Source organism: Giraffa tippelskirchi, chromosome 9 (assembly GCF_054371585.1).
Source record: "Giraffa tippelskirchi isolate mGirTip1 chromosome 9, T2T-mGirTip1v1.2.pri, whole genome shotgun sequence".
NCBI classification, from domain to species: domain Eukaryota; kingdom Metazoa; phylum Chordata; class Mammalia; order Artiodactyla; family Giraffidae; genus Giraffa; species Giraffa tippelskirchi.
In genome coordinates, this window is record NC_137283.1 from 137,518,873 (window position 1) to 137,536,415 (window position 17,543).

The 17,543-nt window shown below is 35.6% G+C and overlaps 1 protein-coding gene across 50 annotated transcripts in view; it reads right to left on the reverse strand.

Moving 5' to 3' along the window:
• The window catches only part of AHI1 (Abelson helper integration site 1), a 210,148-nt gene that overhangs the window by 145,120 nt on the left and 47,485 nt on the right, over window positions 1–17,543 (reverse strand). For all 50 annotated transcript variants that reach the window (XR_014065020.1, XR_014065021.1, XR_014065018.1 and 47 more), the window contains 6 exons: window positions 15,677–15,800; window positions 9,322–9,551; window positions 7,628–7,734; window positions 5,050–5,168; window positions 2,122–2,252; window positions 628–768 (listed from right to left, as the gene is read on the reverse strand). Coding sequence is in view for 36 of the 50 variants with exons in the window: in XM_081528744.1 (XP_081384870.1) it covers window positions 628–768; window positions 2,122–2,252; window positions 5,050–5,168; window positions 7,628–7,734; window positions 9,322–9,551; window positions 15,677–15,800 (852 nt within the window). In the remaining 14 variants the exon portion in view is untranslated. The remainder of the gene's footprint in view (window positions 1–627; window positions 769–2,121; window positions 2,253–5,049; window positions 5,169–7,627; window positions 7,735–9,321; window positions 9,552–15,676; window positions 15,801–17,543) is intronic.

Consider the following 17,543-nt stretch of genomic DNA (forward strand, 5'->3'; position numbering starts at 1 on the left):
AATGTAGAAAAAGGCATTTTCACTGAGGCTTGACTTTTTTCCCTTCCTTTTTTAAAGTTTATTTTTAATTGGAGAATAACTGTTTTACTATGTTGTATTGGCTTCTGCTGTACAACAAAGTCAATCAGCTATAAGTGATTTTTTCTTTGCCTTCTTTTTTAAGAAACTCTCAGAAAATTATAACTTATTTAAACACTGCTTTAGTTAAAAAGAAAAACAAAGAATAAGAAATTAACTCAATATTCAAGTAAAAACATTACAGATTCACATATCCTAAATGTTAGTTACCTTTTAAAGTTAGAGATACCCCCAAATAGTTTTTAGTGAATTTTATTTATTTAAATTATCTATGAAGAGAGTGATGACCACCTTTCTATGATTACAATACAAGAGCACAACCATTATGTATACTTTTGATGATATTTAAATTCCATAATAAAAATGCTCATGACAAAGTAAAATGTTTTAATAATGTGATCTTTTTTAAGCTGCTTGGCCTTCATAATACATTCAAGACAGTTTTGTTAATACAAAGAATGACAGTTTTCACAGAGCTCGTAATTTCCAATTCAGCCTAAATGTAAAGGTTACTCTAAATATTCTCCCCTTATCAAGCAGTGGACTTACCATGGAAATCATAAATATATAGGAGAATTGGCTCATTCTGCCCAAAAGCACAAAATGCAACCATATTTTCAAGTGGATGATAAGCAATGTCTCGAACTGGTGACTTGAATGGCAGGTCAGAATACGCTGCTACCTGCTCTCCTAAGTAAGAAAAGACATTCAGTAATTTGTACCATCCCAAGTATTTCTCATTAGAAGATTATTCTGCAACTTACCAAAAAAAGATTTATGGTAAGTAATAATAAATCTCATGTTATTTACAGGAAAACCTTAAATACTTATAGTTGAGCTGTTGTTGCTTAGTTGGTAAGTCATGTCCGACTCTTTTGCGACCACTATATTAAACAGTTATTTTTCATTCTCTTGGCCCTCCTTTTTCCTCTTTTCGGTCCAATGTCTTGATGGAGTTTCAAGGCATAAACCAAAGACAAAATATTTGGAAGTAGAGATCTGTAGAGATCTGAGATCTGACAGAGCTGAGCAAATGCCAACTAACAAACAACTCCAGGGAGAACTATGGGAGGAATATCAGGACTAAAACTAAAGAAATTCTATGGTTGGGGGAAGTTTAGTGAGGAATTAATTTTTCTATTTTTTTCCCAGAGGCTGTTTGATGTACCACCTGCTTTAAAAAAAAAAAAAAAATATATATATATATATATATATATACACACACACTATTAATGACTATAGCAGAAGTTTTGAAAATCAGAACTCAAAAAGCAAAGAAGAAAAAAAAAATCCTAAGTGAACTGATTAGTCAAAAACACCTAAAGGGAGAGATGAAAATAAAAAGATGAAGTTAAATACTGCTCATTAAAGACATTTTAAAGAAAATTTTATTTTATTTTATTTATTTTTTTTTTTTTAATAAATTTATTTATTTTACTTGGGGGCTAATTACTTTACAATATTGTAATAGTTTTATAAAATTCTTTCTATTGCTAAACAAATGTTTATGCAGTTTTGGCTTTTCTTTTAAAAAAGCAAAGTGAAGCACAAATGAACTATCCAATGTAACAGTTTATTTTATCGAAAAAGTTGAATTATAGTAATTCAGGTAAATGGCTATTAAGTTTCAAATATCCGAAACTCTGACAGGAATATGTTTGTTTCTAATAAAAATGTATTGCAGATGGTTAACAATTTGTATACCTAGTTGAACTCTAAATTCAGTTCATAACTGAATTTTGTATTACAGTCCACATTAAATACTTCTGTGAGATCAACAATATCTCATTACCAGCAAGGAAAGAATAAACCTTAAATTATAATGCAAAATTATAAATCCATGAAGATATCAAAACCATAAAGAACAGAATTAATATAAATTCGGACTGTAGCTGAATTTCATTATCAGCTTTCCAATTCTGAAAAACATAACTGAGAACTTAAAAATAGAATTTCCTTGAAAATTATTCTATAAAATGGCAGTTTTTATACTTCATCAAAAACAAAACAAACCTTTTTAAAGTTCAATGAAATGCTATTTACCTGTTTCTGGGTTCCAAACATATACTATACCATCCTCACTTCCAGCAAAGAGAAAAGTCCCACATGGTGTCAAAGTGCTATGAATCTTCTCTCGATAATTTGCTGCACCTACAAATTTTCTTGCTGCTAATCTAGAAACCAAAAAGATTTTATAAATGTAACTTGTCTTACCCATTTCAATGACTGGTGGTAGAAAAACTTTTCAATACTTCATTTGCATTTGACAAGCAACTTGTGAGAATCTGTTACATAGGATACATTCCATGATGGATAGAGAATAAAGTAGAGGGAGTTCCAGAGCTCAGGGAGCTTATAATTTAGCAGGAGAGAGAAGAAATGCATCAAAGAAGAATAGAAAGTGAATGTAGAAAGTGCCACAAAAGAAGAACAGAAAAAGTCCTTTGCAGATTTGGATAAGAAAGAGAGATGATTTCTAGCTATGGAGCAAAGAAGATGCATTTGAATTGGTTACTCAAAAATGAACGGAATTTTTATATTCTTATATTTTTTCCATGTGAAAAAATTTTAAAATCAATGAATACTTGATTACTGCAGAAATATTAGAAAAACCATTACTGAATCATCTATTAAATATAGCATGTAACCTTCTGGGCTTTTAAATGTGTGAATAATAATAACAGCTAACATTTTCAGTACTTATTATGAGCCAGGTGGCTCAGACGGTAAAGAATCTGTCTGCAATGTGGGAGACCTGGGTTCGATCCCTGGGTTGGGAAGAACCCCTGGAGAAGGGCATGGCAACCCACTCCAGTATTCTTGCCTGGAGAATCCCATGGACAGAGGAGCCTGGCAAGTTACAGTCCATGGGGTCGCAAAGAGTCAGACGTGACTGAGCGACTAGGCACAGCACAGCACAGGTACTATTATCATCATTGGTTTACAGAGAGGATATTACATATACTGGGGTCGCTAAGAGTCGGACACGACTGAGCGACTTCACTTTCACTTTTCCCTTTCATGCACTGGAGAAGGACATGGCAACCCACTCCAGTATTCTTGACTGGAGAATCCCAGGGACGGCAGAGCCTGGTGGGCTGCCGTCTTTGGGGTTGCACAGAGTCGGACACGACTGAAGCGACTTAGTAGCAGCAGCAGCAGCTCTGTTATTTGCTTTTTTCAGTCAACAATGAACCATGAATAATGGCCTTTCATGTCAGAAAATAAAAATTATGCATTATCATTTTAATAGGCATATATTATATCATTGTCTAAATGTATCTTAAGAAATTTTCTATTGTTGGGTAACTCTCAGGATTATTACAAGCATCCTAAGAGTTATCCAACATGTTTCCCCTGGCATGAATATGATTTCTGTGAACAACCTTGTGTGTGTGTGTATATATATACATTGCACTGTTTCACAATTATTTTCTTAACATAAATTCCTAAACCCAAGGTTACTGGGTCAAAACTTCTGCTATTTCTGTTAATTTAAGTATTGGGTTGGTCAGAAAGTTCGTCAGGGTTTCTCTATAAGGTGTTATGGAAAAACACAAAAGAACTTTTTGGCCAACCCAATACTTTACATGTATAAACTAGTTTATTCCCCACAAAACACTTACGAGGATGGTGTAGTACTCTTCCATTTGTGTGAGGAGGAAAGAGAGGCACAGGGATACTAAGCAGTTAGTTTAAGGGGTGGCACAGGCAGTATTTGACTATAAGCAGTTTTCCTCCAGAGCCCAAGTATGATCATGGGCTGAATACTATACTACTTAAAAAGAGAACAACTAAACTCTACAGGCCTGGACTTCTAAAATCTGGCTCGAATCTCTATTTGATTAGTCTCTCAGCATTCCTCAGCAAGAAACCAAAGCTCATATAGACTAACTCACTCTGCCTTGAACACAACTTCTATTATTCCACATCCTGACTTTATTCCAGGCTTTCCACCCTAGAGAGGACACTGCCATCTTATCTAAATTTATCCACCCTTCAAGATTGAGCTCTAAGACCAGACTCTCCACAGAGCCTTGAACAGAAGGCTTTATTATAGCTATTCAGCTTCACTGTCGCCATGAAAAACATAATCCTTTTACTATATATTTATATTCATTAAAAGATACTTATAGAGTAGTTGCTACCTTCCAGGTATGATGTTGGGTATGATGTATAGAAAAAACAAATAATAGTAGATTCTATAACAGTCCTTGAAGATGTCACACTGGAGGCTAATTAAGTGTTTTGCAAGTTATTTTGGAGATAGTACAACTACATTCTAAATTCCCGATCAACCAATTCTGCTTATCAAATTCTCCCACAGCACCCATGCCAGTGTCATGCTAGTCAAAAGCCCTCTCATTCAGGCATGATATTAGATCATACTACTATGCTAAACCAATATCCAGAGATAAAAGATAGTCCATGGCAGAAGTTTCTCCTTTTTTATTGTGAAAATAAAAAGCAGTTGACTACATCTCAGCTTCAAAACTATTCACATTTGTGGTTAGATAATTGGTGTAGGGGCCTGTCTCATACGCTACAGGATGCTCGTTATCTCTGGTCTCTATCCACTGGTCTCTGCCCACTTCCCAGGTGGCTCAGTGGTAAAGAATCCACCTGCCAATGCAGGAGCTGCAGGAGACATGGGTTTAATTCTTGGGTAGGGAAGATCCTCTGGAGGAGGAAATGACAACCCACTCCAGCAGTCCTGCTGGGATAATTCCATGGACAGAGAAGCCTGGCAGGCTACAGCCCCTGGGGTTGCAAAGAGTCAGACACCACTGAGTAACTGAGTAACAATCCACTAGATACTGGAATAAACATTTAAGTGTCTCTAGACTCTGCCAGAGATCCCCTGAGGGACAAAATTCTCTAGTTGAGAACCACAGCTGTATTGTATAAATATGAATTCAATCATTACTTATTCTATGAGTGTTTAACCTGCAAATACTGAAATATACTTACATTCGGAGGTCCATAATTCTCAAAGTACTGTCTTTGGTATGAATTAATAAACGTTTTCCATTGGGATGAACCTCCAAGTAACTTATCGGGATTCCCTTAAACTCACTCTCTTTAATTTCCTGAAATGAGTTTAAAAAGATTATGTAATATTACAACTATAAAATTTGTCTAAAGTTAAGCCCTTTTAAGCATACAAATTTAATTTGAAGAGGTCATTTTTAATTGCACAATGCAAGATGTTTTAAAATTGTTAGCAAAATTATTCCTAGTAAGTTCAAGTTAAGGATGAAAATAAAGCTTATAAAATGTAGTTTGGGGCTGCTAAGTAACAGTAATACTTAATTAGTGTTTTTGTAGTATATTCCCAAATAAGAAGCACTTTCTGCAAGCACATCTTTTATTACTATATTGTCTGTTTATCATCATATAAGAAATCTCAATTTCTAAGTTCAAAATTAAGTATAGAATTAGCTCTCAAGTTCTGTTTCAGTTTCGGATTATTTCTTCATACATTTACCTCTACTTGTCCTGAAAAAGATAAGTTACTAACATCTTATTATGAAACAATTTAGTTTAGATTGTAATTTCAGGTTTTTCTGGATACTTAAAGCAGCTAAATCTTCTGGTTACAGAAGAAGTCTATAAATAGACCTGACTTCTGATGTCAAGAAAGACACAAATACTGAAGGAGAATCTGCCTGAACAAGCCACATATAAATAAGGACAATTTCCAAAATCCTTCTTGTTTGGATTATCAGGAGAAAGACAACAAATGCAAATACAAAACTGTTTAAAGTCTGAAGAGTCAAGAGAAGGTCTGCTTCACCCTGCAGTCAGAATTCCGAATAGCATTCTTCTCTCTTGAGGTCCCCTTATTATTTCGCTCACTTCTCCTAGAGGGTCTCCTCTTCAGAGGTGGGTTGGCACCAATAGAGGTGGGGAACAAGCTGCTATAATCCTAATATCAGCAGTAGAACCCCTGGTTCTGCTGTTTGTTGCTGAAACCTGATGTCAACTACTTTTTTACAAGTTCCAAAATAAAGTCAAACACTGACACCACAGATGGAGATTTTACTGAGCCCAACTACAATCATTTGGAGGTGAAGATGCACTGCTGAAGGTTTGAGCAACTGGAGCAACACTTACACAGATGCAAATGTGCAAAATCAAAAACAAGGCTGCATAACAAGTGTCAGGAATAAATTTGAGAAAAGAGTTGGCAGATTTAGTGTTTGTAGCATCTGTTAGTGATTTCCTTCATATTTTTTTTATCATATTCATGCTCAAGGTCTGGTGTTAAAGACTACGTCCTATACCAAGGAGTATGTGAAACAGCACACGGATGCTTCATCTTAAGGGACAGATGAACATAAGCCAGCATCCCCCACTCCACTAGTGGAAGAGAACCAAGTAAGAAATTGCAGTCTCCATCTGTCCCAGGCATAAGTTATTAAAAGGACATCCCATTCCTCATTTCCTCACTTTTTATGTTTGACTATCTCAAGTAACCACCAGGTGGCAGATTTCCAAGGTATATTTGCCTTTTGGTTACTACACAGAGGGAAAGAAAACACATGATTTTTAATATAAATAATAGACTCTGCATTGCAGAATCAAATGACTAGAAATGTTGCCTTTGGAGCCTTGCCAATCACTTATCAATATATAAGTAATTAGAAAGTTCTTTGCAAAGTGTATGAAATCGCTACAACATGAATCCCAAGTCATCATTCATTAATCCGACAGACTAGAAAAGAATGACTGAAAATAGAATAGACTGGTTTTTAAATTGATCTGACAGACTCAACAGATTTAACTAAAGTTGATGGAAATTCTTTTTCACGTGTCTTTTTTCAAACAGGGACAACTGTTACAACCTATTATGAGTAACAAGAAAATCGAGGAACACAGGTATAGCTTATTTATATATATTATATACATAAATATAAAACTAACTCAAGTTTAATGATTTGTTTTGTATTTTTAACTAAAACATACTAAATATACACCAACAAAGTTGCTTGGTATACAAGCCATCTTAAAAACACTCTACTTCAAAAATTAGATTATTCATTTGTTTTGGCCAACTTAGTATATTTCAAATGAAACAATTACTGTGATTAAATGACAGACCTCCTCATATTTATTAATACATAATCTTGATCACATAATTTTGAGAGATAGCACTGTTAACAAAACTTTGAGCATGGTGTTTCCAGTGATGCTATTGGACAAAGAAAAAAAAGAATATGAATAGCAGAAAATATAAGTTGTTATATATAGATGATAACATAACATATACCTCACTTCGCACAAATTTTAGCAATAGATCCCTGAATACCAGAGTGCAATTTAGGGCTCAAAAATGGGAAAGGAAAGCCCAGCCAAAATGAAGAAAGTTTTCACTAAGTCACTATGTTATCAATTAGCTATCAGGAAGACATGATAACTGACTTCTGAGGAACTGAGAAAAACTTAATTGCTTTGAAAAGAGTGAACAGAATGTTCTGCATCTTTAAGTCATGTGATTTTCCCCAACTTTTTCAAATAAATCCCCAAGTATGAAGTGAAACTCTACCTTGTTTACACTCCAGTGATGCACTGAGTGTTGCGCGTCGTTGACTTTGACATACGTATTCCAAACAACAATCACCCCTGTGCAGTCTCCTGAATACATGTGGTGACCTATTTAAAAAAATAAAATTACTTAGGTATAAATGTTACACAGAAGTTGAAACACTATTTATGAAATTGGGCAAACACATCCCAATAAAAAAAAAAACTGAAGTGCTATTAAAAGGTATTATAGTTTACAAAAAGCCCAAAAGGCAAACAATCAGATCCTAATTTTCTTCACCCTTTTGAGTTACTTGTGATTTATTTTCTTTTGTCACCTACCTGCATTTGAAAACAAAATGAAATGAGCATCTCAGTTCATGTGTACATGGCTCAAATACCAAAGCAAAACAAATTATTTGAATTTTCCAATATGATCTGTATTGCTAACTTTCATTAACCTATATAACCCATTTCATATTCCTGGAGAAACACCTCTACTCTAATATATACTGTTAGAATAATACCTGAGACCTAGTAGGAACTCAATAAATGATTAGAGAATGAATAAAATAATAAGTAACAGGTGTTTCAGTTTAACATCAATTCTGAAAGTCAAACCATCCTACAGTTAAATGGGACTTCAAAAGCCATCAAATTCAACTTCATAAACAATTAGGAATATTTTAGAAACCATATGAAAAGATGGCTGTTCAGCAACTGTGAATGCAATATTTTACACAAAAGTATTAACATTTAGCTTATTCAACTGATGAAATGCTCTGCATGTAAGAATGTTATAATTCTAAGCAAAGAAAAATCTGTAGCTTTTCTGTAGCTTTGGCTCTATTTCTGTCTACTGGAGCAACACAGAAGGACTTCACTTTTTTCACACCTTAACCAAATACCTGAAGAAATTATTCATCTCCCTTTTATAATCTGAGCTACTTCTTCTATGACAGAGTTTTCAGACGCCTTTCTATCCTTGGTTGACCTTTCCTGAAGGGGTTCCTACTTATAAACATCCTTATGGTTGAACTGAGTACATTAGAAATATTATTATTTTGATAGGATCCCATACTAATTAATTACAGCTATACAAACCTAGTGTCTGAAATAATAGAAAAGGTGACTGTTTAATAGATAACAACAAATTTTAGTCTTTCAGCTGATAAAATAATTATATTTTATATCCTTAAAACACCATTTATAATACTTATATTCTAAGATTAAACCTTAAATAACTGCAAATTTCTCTTCCATAAATATATGTTTATGTACTTAAAAAAATTTTGTTGCCACATTTAAAATACATATTTTCAACATTGTTCTGGGATCTTTCCCCCTATCTTCCTCAATTTTACCATTTACAGAAAAGGGTCCTTTAAGAAACCTACTAAGGGAACAATCACCAATCCAATGATATATATTCAGAAATTTGGAACAGGACTGGTTGTCACAGCAAAGATTAGTTGAATCAAAATGTTTAGAAATGTACTGACTTTAAAATTAACTAACAACTACTGCAGCGCCAAATTTATGACCAGGTCTATCATATGACCTGCACAAACAATCTAAATATGCACAAACATATTTAATTTTATCTAATACATAAAGTCCCTCTCAAGCTGAAATAATTATTATCCTAGTGAAACAAAACTTTTAAAAAACGCTTCATGTAACTAGCCTTCAATTTGAATATAATTTCAGACATACCTTCAATATCAAAACAGAGCGAGTTGATGAAACTCTTGTGAGTGTCAAACTGTTGGATCAACATGGCAGGATCCTCTCTCATATCAACTTTCCATATACGTATCACAGAATCATAGCATCCTGTCACCACCAGCTCCCTTACAGCTGGGTGGAATTTAGCCGTGTAAACAAAAGAAGGATGAGGTAAAACTCTGAAAGTATTTGTATTGTTTATTTCATTTTTCCATATCCTGGAAAAGGATAAAAATGTTACATATTGCTTCTGAAAGGCAGACGTTTCTCTAAGAACATATATAGGCAATGGACTTTATGAGTAAGCAAGTGACAACAACCAATGGTAAATTTTATAACAATAAAAATAATATGATCACATTATTTGATGAACAGACTTCTTTACATTTTGACAAAGCTATTTCTTACAGTTACTTTCAAGCAATATTTTAATTCATCTAATAATTGCAATCTATACTGCAAAATGGAAAACTGTACTTGCATATGTCTGTGTTTTTTTAAACCAACCTATTCTTGACATTGATTAAATACAACGGATAGTTGGTAAAATATTGCATTTAATACAATATAAGTAAAAAGTAAAACAGAGGAAGAAATTTCAATGATTTCCCATTTAGGTTGTATATATATCGCTTTCCCAAAGCGCTTACAGTTGAGGACTTAATAGGGTACTCCATTAACTTTTTATTTGTAATTTCAAAGCATAATTAACATAAAGATCTCAAAGACTTAGAAGCCACTTTCAAATTACTATGTAAGTATTTGAACAATATAACATTAAAATAATTACAGTATTTTATAGGAAACAGGTTATCTAACATTGAGTACTCACTTTATGTTGAATACTCATTATCTCTTCCTTTATATAATAGGTGATTTAAAAGGAAATAATATTGCTATTGCTATAGTCTTGACAAGAGTAAACATTAGCAGTTAAACTATCAGGCTAGATACTCTGCAAGTCAATGTGTAAAAACAGGCAAAATCTAGGAACAAACAGGTGCTTTACAAGTGTGAAGCACTCAATTTTTAAAAACTTAGGTTATCAGAATTAGAAGAATTTATTTTTAATATGGGGATTTATAGTTTATCCTTTTTACTACTATCTAAGAAATGAATCAAATTAAGTTTTTTTCAAAATTATCTATAGAAGAAAAAATACAGTTGCTATTCAAGGATAACATTCTATAAGCTTTCTCAGCAGCTGCTTAAAAATACAGGATATGATCTTCAATTACTAAGAATCCAAACTAGCAATGAAGGAAGTGAAAGACTGTTTTCAAGTAAAACACGTGTGTCACTGCATAAACATTTTTACTGTCGTGAAACTCTCAATGAACTCATGTAACACAAAATACAGTACTTAGTGGAAAAAAAATCACTAATTTTGAGGGAATACTAAGAATGCTGAAAGTAAAACTTCAGTTGCCTGCTAATAAATCTTAGCAGCATCATCTGAAATACTATATAACAAGAAGAAATGACAAGTGTATTGTAAAAAGAGCTCAATATAATTCGAATAGATACAATATTTTAACATAAAAATGAAGCTTTTTATATAAATGCTGAACTGGTATCAGTGATGGCTTTAGTCATGCAAGCAATGGTAGAATCTAAGGTCAAAAGAAATGTATTACTGGGTTTGTGAAAAAAAAAAAAATCAGACTGATCATAGCAGAGAACATTTATACACAAATCTGTAAAGACTAGATGAACATACAAAAAATTATTTGAATTTGGAAAGAAAAGAATATACCAAAGTTAAAACAGTAGGTGTGAAGAGAGGATGGAGTGAGAATATATGGGTATATTTGGCAGCCATTACACATGGACAAGTTTTTCTGATTATACTGGGAGCTACTGATCTTTTTTTTTTTTCTCAAATTTTACTGAAGATAACTAAAGACAGAGATTTACATTAAACCCATTTAGCAGAGAGCTAACCAGTGGAAAACAGTTACTCAGACGATGCCAACAGTAACAGGTGATGGTGACCTCAAGGGAAGACAGAAGACCTGGCCAAAAACCCAACTTCTTGCCACTTGGGAGCATTAGCAACTCTGGTTCTTTCCCTTTTGACTTTAGTTCATTCACTTTAAGCATTCCTTATCTCTTTCAAAATCCCACAATCTTTTTATTTCTAGCCACAGTGATTCTCTTTTCACTCAGTTAACCCTTCACAGCAGTATTTTTAGGATGCAAACAGTCCTAAATTAGGATCAACTCCAAAGCTACACAAAGGAAAAAGTATCCTTTATACAGCATATGTTGTGTGAGGAAATCCAAGTTGACTTCAAAAAATGGTAAAATCTAAAAAAAAAAAAAGGGTAAAATCTGAGCTGGGTCTTAAATGATGACTATGAGCCCACCCTAGCTTACCACAGGCACCTAGATGTTTGTGGAGTGAGTTGGGCAGGAAGGGGAGGAGAAGCACAGGAAGCAGAGGAAGAGTCAATAAGGTAACAGGGAGATGCCACAGAGGATGAGGCGTTAAGGGCGTTTCAGAAGTTTGTGTGAGTGAGGCAGAGGGTACTATGGGAAGCGGGCATGAGAAAATGGGAGGTCAGTGAGGGCCATGCCTGTGATGCCATGCTAAGGAACCAGAACATCTTGCAAACGGTAGTGGCAATCAAAGATTTTTTAAAGTCAAGACATTATGAAAGATGGTTTTGGAAAGAATTTTAGCACAGCAGGTGTGGAGGAGCTAGAGGGTGAACACTGGCAAAGCTTAGCAGCAACAGTTGAAGCAAAAAGATAACAAGGGCTTGAATTAAGGCAACAGCAGTGAAGACAGAAAGAATGTGACAGAATGTGAGCCTTTTAGGAGGGGGAATTGATACTCTTCAGAACTACTTAGATGTGAAAAAGAAAGATGAGTACTACTCTGAGTTCCCAGCTTGGGAGGCAGGGTAGATAAGGAGATGCACTTAAAAATTTGGAGATGCAGAGAATGGACTTGTGGCCACCGTGGAGACGGAGAGAGTAGAACAAGCAGCATCGACATAGATACACTATCAGGTGTAAGACGGATAGCTGGTGAGAAGTTGCCGTGTAGCACAGGGAGCCCAGTCTGGTGCTCTGTGATGACCTGGAGGGATGGGATGGGGGAGGGGATGTATGTATAATTACGGCTGATTTGTATGGTAGAAACCAATACAACGTAGTAAATTTTTATTTTTAATATTTAAATTAAAAAAAAAAGAACAAAACAAAACAAAAACTATATGAAGGTTAAAAACGGAAAACAAAATTTGGTGATTTCAGGTTTGGATTTGCGGTACCATTGGGCAATCCAGGCAGAAGTGTGTTAATAGCTGAATTTGAAAAAGAGAAGGAGCTTGAAGTTATTAGCATACAAGTGAGATTCAAAGCTGAGGAAGATGAGAGAGAGCAGGATAAGCACACCAAACCAAAGAAGACACTGAATAAAGGATTTGGGGGACCCATATCTCTTTGTTAAGAGAGATGAATAGAGATACATAAGGGTAAATTTATGAATATGCATGCTAAGTCGCTTCAGTCATGTCCAACTCTTTACGACACTATGGACTGTATCCTGCCAGGCTCCTTTGTCCTTGGGATTTCCCAGGCGAGAATACTGGAGTGGGTTGCCATTCCCTTCCTCAGGGGATCTTCCCAACCCAGGGATTGAACCCGCACCCCTTATGTCTCTTGCATTGGCAGGTGGGTTTTTTTACCACCTGGGAAGCCCAAATTTATGGATATTAGGTGGTAAACCAGAGAGAAATATAGGAATTTCACGTCTGGTTAAATTACACTGTAAATTGAAGGTAGTCATTTAATGAAAGTGGGAAGACTGTATAGAGAACTTAAGATTGTGCAAAGAACTTGAAGTATGGTAAGATTTGGTTGGATCTGCTGCTAGAGGAATGAAAAAAAATAGCTAAATAAACATAAGCAAAAGGATTGCTCAGCAGAGATGAGAACTGATGGATTTTACAACTCTCAAATCCATAGTCAAGGTCTTACCAAGGTTGTGCCTTTTTCTCTAGCATAGCTTGGCGTCAGACAGAATGGTTATGCTTGAAAGAACAAGGAACCAGATGGGTTATTGAGGATATTGTTAAGAGGGATTAATAATAGATTCGTAGTTCTCCAGTGGCTCAGACAGTAAAGAATCCACCTACACTGCAGGAGACCAGGTTTGATTCCTGAATCGGGAAGATCCCCTGGAGAAGGGCATGGCGACCCACTCCAGTATTCTTACCTGGAGAATCCCATGCACAGAGGAGCCTGGTGGGAGACAGTCCATGGGGTCGCAAAGAGTCAGACACGACTGAGCGACTAACACTACAACTTATTAAATTGGAAGAGGTTAAATTATTTTAAGACTGACATTCTGAAAAATGCAAATATTTGAAAATCTATTACACTCTTAAAATGCAAGATGCATATTCATTTACTGACCCTACATTATGCATTGAGCAGCACCGTGTCTTGGTCTCTGGATCCAGCTAAACAGTACAGATGGAATCCCTGCCATCAACAGCTTGTATTTCAGGAAAAAAAAACTCAGTTGTTTAATAACTTCAAAGTATTAATCAAAACTGTACAAAATGACCTTTTTTTTTTTTTTGCTTCTTTGCTTTTTTTTTTTAAATAAATTTGTTTATTTTAGTTGGGGGGTAATTACTTTACAATATTGTAGTAGTTTTTGCCATACACTGACATGAATCAGCCATGGGTCCACACGTGTTCCCCCTCCTGGACCCCCCTCCCACCTCCCTCCCCATCCCAACCCTCTGGGTAATCCCATTGCCCCAGCCCTGAGCATTTGTCTCATGCATCGAACATGGAATGGAGTTCTGTTTCACATATGATAATATACATGTTTCAATGCTATTCTCCCAGAACGTCCCACCCTCACCTTCTCCCTCAGAGTCCATAAGATTGTTCTATGCATCTGTGTCTCTTATTCTGTCTCGCACATAGGGTTATCGTTACCAATTTTCAAATTCCATATATATGCATTAGTATACTGTATTGGTGTTTTTCTTTCTGGCTTACTTCACTCTGTATTATGGGCTCCAGTTTCGTCCATCTCAATAGAACCGATTCAAATGTATTTTTTTAATGGCTGAGTAATATTCCATTGTGTATATGTACCACAGCTTCCTTATCCATTCGTCTGCTGATGGACATCTAGGTTGGTTCTATGTCTTGGCTATTGTAAACAGTGCTGCGATGAACAATGGGGTACATGTGTCTCTTTCAATTCAGGTTTCCTCGGTGTGTATGCCTAGCAGTGGGATTGCTGGGTCATATGGCAGTTCTATTCCCAGTTTTTTAAGGCATCTCCACACTGTTCTCCATAGTGGCTGTACTAGTTTGCATTCCCACCAACAGTGTAAGAGGGTTCCCTTTTCTCCACACCCTCTCCAGCATTTATTGCTTGTAGACTTTTGGATAGCAGCCATTCTGACTGGTGTGAAATGGTACCTCATTGTGGTTTTGATTTGCATTTCTCTAATAATGAGTGATGTTGAGCATCTTTTCATGTGTTTGTTAGCCATCTGTATGTCTTCTTTGGAGTAATGTTTGTTTAGTTCTTTGGCCCATTTTTTGATTGGGTCATTTATTTTTCTGGAATTCAGCTGCAGGAGTTGCTTGTATATTTTTGAGATTAATTGTTTGTCTGTTGCTTCATTTGCTATTATTTTCTCCCATTCTGAAGGCTGTCTTTTCACCTTGCTTATAGTTTCCTTTGTTGTGCAAAAGCTTTTAATTTTAATTAGGTCCCATTTGTTTATTTTTGCTTTTATTTCCAATATTCTGGGAGGTGGGTCATGGAGGATCCTGTTGTGATTTATGTCGGAGAGTGTTTTGCCTATGTTTTCCTCTAGGAGTTTTATAGTTTCTGGTCTTACATTTAGATCTTTAATCTATTTTGAGTTTACAAAATGACCATTTAAAGACAGTGAGGATTAGAAACATTGTATATCATATAAATGAAATATATTTAACAGCATGTGTTTAGGAAAAAGTTTTCATAGCTTCTTATTTAATCAGTGAGTCTGTATGATGCATTTTTATGACAGTCCCTTGATAGAAAAGACATAATTGAAGCATAAGAGCAGTTATATCACTTTACATTCTATTTACTCTCTTTGAGGGCATGCAGCATACACAGAGGATGAGACTGTTTGATGGCATCACTGACTCAATGGACTTGAGTTTAAGCATCCAGGAGTATCCAGGAGATACTGAACGACAGGGAAGCCTGGCGTGCTGCAATCCATGTGGTTTCAAAGAGTCGGACACAACTTAGTGACTGAACAACAACAAGCATACACAGCGGTGAGTACTTCTGAAGTATACTAACCTGGCAGTGCCATCAGATGATGCAGTAAGAATATAACGATCGTCTTTGGACCAGCAAAGATCATAAATGATATTGAGGTGGCCAGACAATTCTCTCATGAAACGTCCAGAAGGAATTTCATATACTAATGAAAATATTCCCAAAATTAGTAAGTTTCCAGACAGAGGATTCTTAACTGAATAATATAAACATTCATAATTTATAATAATTTGTACATAGGTAAGCACTGTCTATAAGAATATTGTCACCAAAGACATTTTCAGTATGAAAAAAGGTCAAAATCTCCTTAAAGTAAGTTTTCAATTGCTTTAGATAGAAGAAGTTAAATACCTAAAATTTTACAATATACTACAATTTACAATTATTCTGATCTCTTTTCAAAGCAATCCTAATAATCTTTGATAATCAACTTATCAAACATAACTTTTAAATTGCAATTCACTTCAAAGATTCTGTAATTTGGGCTTTTATGAATAAAGTATTATTTTATGTGAAAATCAATCAAATTTCAAGCAAAATTTAACTATTCGAAGCAATGAGAAACTTAAACTCTGCTACTGTGAGAGAAAAATTCTAATACTAAAAATGATAGGGGAATTAATAGAGATTTAATCTGATAAACAAGGCATTGTGGTATTGTTATGTATACAGTGAAACCTCGCAACACAGAACAACAGTTTCCAAGTCTCTACTTCCACCTAGTGGTAAAACCAACTGCTGTTTAAAATACTAAAAAGTCCAGAAGAACTTCTGCTACAGCAAAATAAAGACCCTGGAAAATCTGCTCCCCCATAAAAGCAACAAGAACACTGGCAAAAATTGTCAAAATTAACTTTTTCAAAATTTTGAGAATTAAAGGCTTATAACAATCTGAGGAGCATTTTACTAAAGAGAAACATATGAACACTAGCAACAACAGTGAGCTCTGTAGTGTTTTAAGTTGTCCTGTTCCCATTCTCCTCTCCCAAGCTCCAGAGTAGGCTTGAAAACCAACAGCCTTGAAACTACAAAGAATAGTAGCCTCACATCTATGAGATGGGGCAGAAGAGGCCTAATGACCTCCAAAGCCCATCCCCAAGACAAAACTGTTAGACAGGTTGGCAGCTTCCTGCAAGGCTCCATTCTCAGTGCCTGGCTTTATCTGACCTGGTTCTGAGCATGCTCTGGGTGAAGAGTCCTAACCCCAGGGTGCATAAAATAATCAGTAGTGTGGCCCTCTGAGGCAGTGATACCAGGTAGAGCTAAGAAGAGGCTGACCAAAGAAAAAAGGAAATATTGGGAATGAGATGTCCATAGGGTACTTTGAAAAGCTCCAGTATATTCCAGGGAATTGAGAAGAACACATACACATGAAAGGCTGTGCACACACTTGTGCAAGACAGATCTGAAAGGCCTTGTATCTTACTGTGACTGCCCTGGGGAAGCTCTGTGCAAACAGGAAGTGAAGGCTAAGGTGAAGCTGTAAACTCTCTACTTTAGCACTGGAAACCTATCCCAACACACACACACACACACACACACGCACGCACACACACACACACACACACACACACAGCGCCCTTCGGCACAGGCAGGGAGACTTGTTTACTCAAGGATATTTAAAAATCCCTCTCTAACCATCAGCTGTCCACCAAGCTAGCAAGGCAAAAACTCCAGGGGTAGCACCTCACAAGGAATAAAGACTAGGAAAATAACATACAGATAACAACAACAACAGATCCCAGGTTGGCAGATGGAGGTGGGTAAGTAAGGGAATGTGATTTCCAGAGTTGCCACACTGTAATATTTAAAATACTCAGTTTTCAAGGGACACACACACACAAAACAGGAAAGTACAGCCACAAACAGGAAAAAAAGCAGTCAACAG